This window comes from Grammomys surdaster, unplaced genomic scaffold (assembly GCF_004785775.1).
Source record: "Grammomys surdaster isolate TR1022 unplaced genomic scaffold, NIH_TR_1.0 125742, whole genome shotgun sequence".
Taxonomy (NCBI): Eukaryota; Metazoa; Chordata; class Mammalia; order Rodentia; family Muridae; genus Grammomys; species Grammomys surdaster.
In genome coordinates this window covers 959624-969667 of record NW_021620574.1, presented here as the reverse complement: position 1 = coordinate 969667, position 10044 = coordinate 959624, and the positions used below count along the sequence as shown (strand labels likewise).

Sequence of the window (10044 nt, the reverse complement as noted above, 5' to 3'; positions counted from 1 at the left end):
GCGGAGAGGAGAGGAGAGGAGAGGAGAGGAGAGGAGAGGAGAGGAGAGGAGAGGAGAGGAGAGGAGAGGAGAGGAGAGGAGAGGAAGCAGCATTAAGCAGCATCAGGGAGTATTCATGAAGTAGACCTTTGTGTAATCAGTTCTGGAGAAACACTTCCCAGAATAAAGATAGCTGAAGTATGCCGGGCAGTGGTGGCACACACCTTTAATCCCAGCACTTGGGAGCAAAAGCAGGCGGATTTCTGAGTTCAAGGCCAGCCTGGTCTACAGAGTGAGTTCCAGGATAGCCAGGGCTACACAGAGAAACCCTGTCTTGAAAAAACAAAACAAAAACAAAAACAAAAAAAAAAGATGGCTGAGGTAAACGAAGCATGCACTGACAGAGCCCTAAAAAGTGTCACTTAAGAGCAAGGCATAGTGGTTCATGCCTGTAGGATCCCAGCACTGGACACAGAGCCAGGAGGATTGCCGGGGAATACAGGGACAGCCTGACTTACATACATAGGCGAGGCATGACTACATAGCAAGCCCCTGTTTCAAAACTACCAGTCAAAATCATTCCAAATATCTGCACTAAATTGATCTTTAACACCAGACATAGATATTATCTGGCTTTTTTTTTTCCTTTTTTGATGTTTATTTTGAGATAGGGTCTTACTCTGTACCCCAGACTGGCCTAAAAGCTTCTGCAATCCTCCTGCCTCAGCCTTCTAAATCCTGGGATGGTAGGTACAGATGCCACCATGCCTGGCAGTTTGTTCACATTTCTACCAAAAACTTTCTATAGATTTGAAATCTATAAAGAAAACCAAAGATTAAGCATCCATCATTTGAGAAGCTGTTTTTCTAGTAATCCTTTTAGCATTAAAAAAAAAAAATCCAACTAGAAATGTCTTTAGGGAGGCTTTCCTGAGAGACCTTTAAATGAAGACTTTCTCTGGTTAAGCCCTCTGAGCCTTGCCTTCACCCCCTGTAAAAAAAAAAAAACAAGTAAACTAGCCTTTTAGGGCTGTTGTCAAGGTAAATGAAATCACCCATGTAATAGCGTATGCCCTAACCCGATAAATAAGAATAACTTCAACAAGCTAAGTCCAGGCCATATAGCTGGTATTAAAGACATCTGTTTCTGAAAGGAGATGGAGGCTCCTACATAGAAAGAAAACAAGTTAGCATTGTTTTGGGAAAAAAAAATTTTTTTAAACACTCTCACTATGTAGCCCTGGCTGGCCTGAAGCTCACTACGTAGACAAGGTTAGCCTCCAATTAAGAGATTCATTTGCCCCTACTTCCTGAGTGCTATTTTAATATAAAGCCCACAAAAAATATTATATGAATATTTTAAAATATTCTAAGCTGTCAAGAGGTACAGGTTGGTCTGTTGTTGTCATTAAATAGATTTCTAATCCAGGACACCACTTAAATTTTGTCCCCCCAACTATGAAAGAAGCAGAGGCCACTGGTTCCCCATGACTTCTCAAAACCCGGCCAGTTCCTCCCACTTAGATGTTCCCAGAATTTGAGGGCTAGACCCCTAACCCAAGTGTCGACAGATCTCCCAAATGATCCTTAATCAAGGTCAAATCAGTGTCAAGGGGGCTGAATGCCCCCTCTAAACAGGGACCAAGCAAACTTCAATAGGATGCCTTGGCTGTCACCTCTCCCAGAGCACCGCTGTGTCTGCACTGATTAACTAGGGTTCTCTCCTACCACACACTAGTCACTGTTGGTATTAAGAAAGAAGCTCCACAGGTCTCCTCCCACAATCAACTCCAGGGCTTTCCTGGAAGATCCAAGAACAGGCCCAAAGCCCCTCAGAACACTGCATATATGCATGAAGGGCACAATGGAGTTAAATAGACTTTCAAAGGAATCTGTTATCCACAAAATAAAGAAGCACTATCAAATGTAATTACAAATTCAGCTAGCCATGGTACTACATGCCTGAAATCCTAGCATTTGTGGGGTAGAAGCCAGACTATCAGGAATTCTAGGCTAGCCTGAACTACAAAAGATCCTGTCTTAACTCTATCCTAGCCATAAAAAAATAGTTCTTGATAACACATTCCCACAGTGACCAGAAGGGAGATGACATAATGATATATATATATATATATATATATATATATATATATATGTATGTATGCCAAACTTCTTTGATAGATTTTAGGGTGGAGCCTACTGTAGCAGAATAACCGGGCACTAACCCTGTACTGTAGATAGGGATAATAAAAAAGGTTTACTCTTTCCTAAGGCATAAATTCATTAAGATATGGATTTGTCTTTACTTTATTTTTTTTTTGGTTTTTCGAGACAGGATTTCTCTGTGTAGCCCTGGCTGTCCTGGAACTCACTCTGTAGACCAGGCTGGCCTCGAACTCAGAAATCCACCTGCCTCTGCCTCCCAAGAGCTGGGATTAAAGGCGTGTGCCACCACCACCCAGCTGTCTTTACTTTTATTCCATTAAAAAGAAAAAAAAAAAAAAAACTAATACAAGGCCTGTCTCTGTAGCCCTGCTGGCCTCTCCAGTGTCGGGACCAGCAGTGTGAGAATCATACCCAGTCACTTTGTTTAACGACTCTGGACTTCTGTACCAGCACAGCAGCACTTAGCCTAATAACTTAATTGCTCCCCAAAACTCCAACAGAGGCTAACCCTTTCCTCAGCTGAAAACCACGTCCTGATCCTTAAAACACTGTGGAGTAAGTCTTGCCCTCATTTACATCATAAAGAACAAAAGTGGCTCGTAACAGTTACAGGATTGGGCTGGTGGACAGGGAAGGCCTTACCACCCAGCCTGACAGCCCGAGTCCAATCCCTGGGACCCACATGGTAGGAGAGGATAGACTCTCATAAGGCACCCTTGGTCCTCCAGATCCACACTGTGGCACACACATGTCCACATACACTCGAATGAGTAAAAATATAATTAAAAGTTTTAAGCTGTAAGATCTGTTCTACAGTTTCTCAGATGAAAAACAGACTACAAAGACTGAATCAGAACCCAAGCTCCTGATCATAAAACTAACAGTCTTTAAGTCTGAGCTGGCAAATCTCAAACCAGGTAGTGGGGGGGGGGCAGCTTTTATAATAGTTTCATAGGAAATAGAGACTATGTAGAAGGACTTCCTTGCAGAGAAACTGATATACATACATACATACATACATACATACATACATACATACATACAAACAATAGCTAAACTCTGAAGTCTAAGTAGATCTTAAAACAGAATAACTATCTCTTAAAATAACCAAATCCCAGGCTCAAGCTCAGCTCTTAGAAAAGGGCTGGGTAACTGAAGAACGTGAGTCTTCCATTCTAGACTGAGCCAGAGGTGGGAAGAGAAGTACACATCTAGCTGGGTGGTGGTGGGCACACCTTTAATCCCAGCACTACTGGGGATTAGGGGACACAGGTGGACCTCTGAGTTAGAGGCCAGCCTGGTCAACAGGACTACACAGAGAAACCCTGTCTAAGAAAGAAAGAAAGAAAGAAAGAAAGAAAGAAAGAAAGAAAGAAAGAAAGAAAGAAAGAGAAAGGAAAGAAGGAAGGAAGAAAGGAAGGAAGGAAGGAAGGAAGGAAGGAAGGAAGGAAGGAAGGAAGGAAGGAAAGAAGGAAGGAAGGATGGATCTCTCGTTACTACTGGGGACCAACAGGACAACTCTAGCCCTGGAGGAGTGTCAGAAGTGACTAAAGAGACAGAGGGGATGGGGACAGGAATTAAACCACCACTGGTATAGGCCAACCTAAACCCAGCCATGCAAAGAGCTCAGCTAGTCTCTTTATGGTTCTTAAGGTTATTTACAATACTTTTCAGTGTCACAGAGAACTTTACAAACTGAGCCTACGCAGATCACTGAAGTTCAGGATTTGAGAGACTACACCATCACTCTTGGCTGCCACAGGGATTTTATCTTCTGTTACTTCCGGCCACCCTCTAGCTGTTTTACCAGCCAGTAAGTGCAGTAACATGACTTTTCTAGGTCCTTTCCTACCTAACACACCGATTCCTGAGCCACACCTTTACTGTAAGGTGACCAATGGTAAGAGAACCTGGAGAAAGCAGGGAAAGGAGGAGAGAGCGCAGGATGAGGCAGGCTAGAGGACAGAAGTAGCCGGGTGTGTGTGTGTGTGTGTGTGTGTGTGTGTGTGTGTGCGCGTGTGCGTGCACCAGGACTAAGTCAGATGGATGCCTCCTCTGGCGGAAGGAAAGCAGAGAAAACTCAGGGGTCCAAGCCACCCAGTTCAGAATCTCCTGCTCATCCCATTTCCCCAGAGAGAGAACCTCAAAACTGTGTTTCACCTACAGCAGCTCAAAGTGGGGTCCTGAAGTCTCATGCCCAGAGAGGATAGAGACCTCCTGAGAGGATAAGTGACCACAGCACTTTCTCTATCTTCAAAGAACATGGTCTTTCTCTTTTTCAAAAGTATTTCTAAACTGGAACGAACCCCCAGCTTTTCCCGTCATTGCTGCAGCTCAGCTCAAATGAAAGAAATGTCTCCCCAAAATGGAGGACAGATGCCTAACAGAGCAGACACCATGCAGACTTCACGCAGACAGCACTGGATCCTATGGCTTCGCTACAGTCAGCTCTGGGGCAAATACCTTGGTCTTGACCTCAGGGAAGACCGTGACCCTGCCTTCCCAAGAAGCCTCGGGGGAAGATTTGTGGTTTCATTTCCTTTCCACCTTGGCTTCTTTTTTCACTTCACTGAAGATAAGTTATTTCCACCAAGGCCTGTTCCTGTTCTCACCAACTGTGGCAGTTCTCTCAAGAGTATGTGACTGCCACCTGGACTACTACAGCTGGGGGACATGCAGACCCAACAAGCCCAGCACCAGAGGCTTCTCATCACAGAGCATAAGGGGCAAGAAGCAATTTCAGGAACTCCAGTGTTTATCCTTACAGAACAGTTAGTTATTTAGATTCTTTCATGTGTGAAAAAAGATTTATAATGTGAAACTGTAGAAAAGATATTCCATAGACATGTGGATATACAATAAACCCCCAATAAAGAACAAAAGACAAAGGTAGCCAAAACACATATGACAAAACATCCAGGAAGATGTAAAGTAAAGCCAGATAGCATTTTGAATTAATCGAAGAGACGAAAGTTCTCAAAAATCTAAACCATCCAGAAGAGGCTTATAAGGAAAAGGTGACACACACTTTTAATCCCAGCACTCAGGAGGTAGAGGCGGGCAATTCTCTTGTGAGTTTGAATCTAGTTTGGTCTACATAGTGAGTTCCAGGACTGTCGGGTAATGAAGAGAGCCTGTCTCAGAATATGAATGGATGGATGGATGGATAGATGGATGGATGGAAGAAAAGAAGGCCAAGGATGCAGGTAATGAGGAGAGCACTTGTCTAGAATGAAGGAGGCTTTGGGTTAGATCTCAAGCACTGTGAAAGAGGAAGAGAGGAAATGGGAGGGAAAATGAGATACTAAGTTATTATAGTGGACAGGAAATCACTGATATAGCTTCAAGAGAAGATATAGATAGGTCTTGCGGATCAAGATAGCTCACTGGGTTATGGTGTTTGCTTCAGACTCAGATAACCCGAGTTCAATCTTGGAAGTGGGATGAGAAAACCAACTCCTGAAAATTACTCTCTGATCTCCACACATATACACTGCAGCACAACACACACAAATAAATGACTTTAAAAAAATGTATAGGTCTCAATGGCTTTGAAAAAATATTTAACCTTTGGCCCAATAATGACACTTGTAGAAATTTATCTAAGACAATAATCAGAGATGAAGACAAATATTTGTGCATAGGAAATTCATCAGGAAACAAAATAGAGTTCAAGAAAAGTACAAGATAACATCGTAACCAAATACTCTACTGTGGAGTACTATGTAACCATAAACTCATGATACTAAGAATGTTTTAAGAACTAGAAAATGGTTACAATTATAAAGAAACACTCAGCCAGGAGTAATGGTACAATAAACTGTGTAACCAACATCACAGCCTTTAATCAAAGCACACAGAAGGAAGAGACAGGCATATCTCTGTGAGTTGAAGGCCAATCTGGTCTACAGACCAAGTTCCAGGACAGCCAGGGCTACACAGAAAAACCCTGTCTCTAGAGACAAAACAAACAAAAAATGGGAAGGGGGGCTGGAGATGACTCAGCAGTTAAGAACTTTGGCTATTCTTCCAGAGGACCCAGGTTCAATTCCTACCACCCCACCCACAAGGCAGCTTACAATTGTCTGTAACTCCAGTTCCAGTTTCACACAGACATACATGCAGGCAAAGCAATGCTTATGAAATTAAAAAAAAATTAATTAATTAAAAAGGAGAAAAACTCAGTTTATGACAGTCTGAAGAGTATTATCTTAATTGTTAAAATATATTTAAGTATATCAAAATCTTACTAGGAAAAAAATTACTAGTCCATAGTACAGATGATTTTCTTCTATCTGTCAGCAATTTCCAAATGTGCTTAATTACTATATATTACTTTATAATCAAGAGGAAAAATCCCTGTTCCTCACTTGGAGGACACCTTTTTTTTGGAGGATGAAGACTTGGTTTTGAGACAGTGTCTCACTTTGTAACTGAGACAGGCCGTGAGGTTTACAATTCTATAACCTTAGCTTCACAAGAGATTACAGACATGTGCTACCATACACATTATTGTTTTTAAAAGATAAACTTGGAAATATGTATTTAAGACCTTAAAAACAATGTATAGAGCTGACAAGGCAGCTCAGCAGCAGGTAGAAGCTCCTGCCAGGCAGGCCTGACCCCCTGAGTTGGAGTCCAGAACCTGTGGTGGAAGGAGAGAACTGACTCCCAAGAGCTGTCCTCCGACCTCTACACTCAAGCCATGCATTCATGCCTGTAGTCACAGCCATGGGAATACTAACTTTTTTGAAAATAAGAAACAATGTATAACCTATAATTGATCAGGTTCAATGTAGAGTTTCTATCCTAAGAAACAATGTATAACCTATAATTGATCAGGTTCAGTGTAAAGTTTCAATCCTCAGGAAATCACACGGTGAAAAGGTGTTCACCACAGCATTGTTCATGGCTGCGGCCATGATTCTGTCCTGGTAGGACCGTGAGAACTGACGTGTGTAACCGTGTAACCAACATCAGCTCTGGGTAGGTGCTCTCTGTAAGCTAGCTGCTCCTTTGTTACCTTTTCCTTTCCCAGTTTGTCAGCTCGAATGAGCTAGTGTGTGCAGGATGAGATTCTGGTATCTGGTTTAGGATAGGGACTTTCAAGTTTTCTTCAATCTCTGCTCGGGTGGTTGTCACTAAGTCACTGCTGAATCCTTCCAGCCCCCACTCTCCTCCACTGGGTAACAACGGCACTTACCACACTGAACTGTGCCGCAGATTTAATGACAGTGGCAGTCAAAGATTCAGCAGAGTCTGCTGTGCGCTATATACTCAGTAAATGTTAACTGAAGTTTATCTCAACAGCAACTCAGCTCTGAGATCACCTGTATTCCCCCAAAGGAGCATGAGGTGGAGAAGTCTGAGGAAGGGAACAATCCTATGCTATATACCTGGTCACAGGATATGCCTGCTCTTGTCAGATGAGGGTTTCCCAAACCCCACTGTATTTATGGAGCTCCACCCCCACACTCCTCCGGAAAACACTCTGGCTGGGAAAGTTGTATCAAGGCTGAGTCAAGACCACAGACTCCCGGCTTTCTGGTACAGACCCAGGATCTGGCCCACAAAGACCTAGGCAGAGGTTGAAGAGCTTGAGGAGATTTGCTCAGAACACTGATCCCAGGAATCCTAACCCAGCCCTGTGCCTTAAACCAGGTACTCTCTCTATCGAGGTGGTGCAGATACATCACAGGCGTGCAAGCATACTGACTGTTTTTTGCTTCTTCCCAGAGGCAGCTGAAAGTCATGACTGATCCCCTCCAGGTGTGCCCAGATAGGAAGCAAGTGCTAATCTTGCGATCTTTTCTTGCTTCCCGTGGAACACCTCTTTGGAACATCCTGGACTCTCTCTGAGTCCAAGTTGGTGCCATTGAGCTGATGTCAGGCCCTCCACATTGCAGAGGCAGGATCTCCAGACAGCTCCATTGCTGCCAGCAGATCTAATCTCCCTCTTCCAAGGCAGATGAAATCCAATAAGGCTGCTAAGTCTACAACTTATCCCTCCTCACGGGCAAAGTCAGTCTTCCAGGCCATACCAACAATACACCAGAATTATTACCATCTCCTAAGAGTTCTTTGAGGGGAGAACTGAAAGCTATTTCCCCAAGCTTTCAGCTGTTAGCGTATGTTCAAATTTCTTTTTCTAAAAGCTTCACGCTGAACACATGGTCCGGCTTCCTCTCAGTAATACCTGCTACTAACCTCTCTATTCAGAGCCACTCATACCAACGTCCAAGCCCCAGAGCGAGGGAGAATCCCAGCGTCAGCTCAGAAAGTTCGTCTTTATAGACCATCCCTTTTGAAACCCCAGAAGGACTACAAAGAACCACAAGCAATGGAACACAAACCAGTCACCAAAGCTTAACATGAAACGAGGGGGAAGAAAAAAAAAAATCAGGCGGGATGGTTTGTGTATTGTTTCAATTGGGGAAAAAAAAATTGCCTAGTCAAATGGCTTATCCACATGTTCAGCCTAGGCAAATCCACTATAACTTAGCAGGATGCCTGCAGGCGGTTCTGAAATAAGTAGAATGGCATCGCTCCTTATCCCACCCCCCACCCGCAAGGGCAGCCCGCCCCTTCTCCGTTCCCCCCTTTCCTCCCCGAAACATCTGGTCTGGACGCGAGACCCACTCTCATAAGGGAGGAAAAATGCCTGATTTTGGCTGGGGACCCAACAGCTTCCGAAACCGTCCCACCAGCGAGGTCCCGGGAATGGAATTCCGGCAGCGGACCGGGAAGTCTGAGGGAAGTGGGGAGGGAGGAGTCTGGACCTCCGGCAGGTCCCGGGCTTGGGGACCCTTCCTCCCCAACCCCCGACGGGCCGCCCCGAGCTGCCGGCCGGGTCAGCCGTAGACCGGGCTGCGGGGGTGGGCGGGACCCGGCGGGGGTTGGGGGGCGGCGGGAAGGCAGCAGCGCCGGTCTCACCAGCACTAGGGCGAATCTCTCTTCCAGCTCGCACGGCTCGGGCATCGGCGTCTTGCCGGGCGGCAGCAGCAGCGGGACGGAGGGCGGCTCGCCCGGGCCGCCGTCGGTGCTCTCCAGGTTGCCCATCGCGGCGGGGCCTCCTCCGGGCCTCAGCCCTCCACCTCCTCGCCAGGGCCCTCTGCCGCTCCGACCTGGCTCCTCCCTCAGCGCCCGCTCCCCAGGCCCGATTCCTCCGCCCCTCAGGGGGCGCCTCGCAGTCCGGCGGGCGGCGGCGAAGCGCTCGACGCGCTGAAGCGCGCCTTATTCATGCAGGCCACGCCCACCGCCCACCGCCCCGCCCGCGGCTAACTGACAGCCGCGCCTCCCAATCACAGAGCCTCCCGCCCTCAGCGGCCTCGCGCCTGGCGGCGAGCGCACCCTGGCGGCCTTCGGTGAGTATCCAATCACTGTGCTTGCTACTTGATGGAGGCATAGGGAGCGGACTGCAAAGTTAACTGGGAGACATGGGAACACTAGGGAGACCACCGTCTGTGACTCACGTCTGTAATCCCAGCACTGGAGAGGCTGCGGCAGGAGGACTGCTTGATTTGAGAGCACTCTGAGCTACATAGCAAGGTTATCTCAGAAAATAAGTCAAGCAATGACACACCACCACCTTCTGAGCTTTTGTCGACTAGAGGGGGAAATATGCGCTTGAAAGTATGGTTAAAATGATTCCTGTGGAGGCTGGAGATGGCTCAGCTGTTAAGAGCACTGGCTGCCCTTCCGGAGGACCTGGGTTCAATTCTAAGCAACCACATGGCTGCTCACAACTGTCTGTAACTCCATTTCCAGAGGATCCGACACCTTCACACAGATATGTGTGATATGTAAGCAAAACACCAAAAAAAAAAAAGCACGTTTTAAAGAAGATGATGACTGTGACCTAATGTCTATTTCTAGCCTGGCTCACAGACGGTTTTATTA

At 45.9% G+C, this 10044-nt stretch overlaps 1 protein-coding gene across 4 annotated transcripts in view; it reads right to left on the bottom strand.

Annotated features, from left to right (window-relative positions):
* Fmnl3 (formin like 3) overlaps positions 1-9378 on the bottom strand; it is a 53068-nt gene extending 43690 nt beyond the window's left edge. For 2 of the 4 annotated variants that reach the window (XM_028788274.1, XM_028788276.1), the window contains exon 1: positions 9079-9378. In XM_028788274.1, the coding sequence (XP_028644107.1) occupies positions 9079-9204 (126 nt within the window). In that variant the 5' untranslated portion in view covers positions 9205-9378. The remainder of the gene's footprint in view (positions 1-9078) is intronic. The other 2 variants (XM_028788273.1, XM_028788275.1) reach the window with 1 other exon arrangement.
* Positions 9379-10044: the final 666 nt, after the last annotated feature.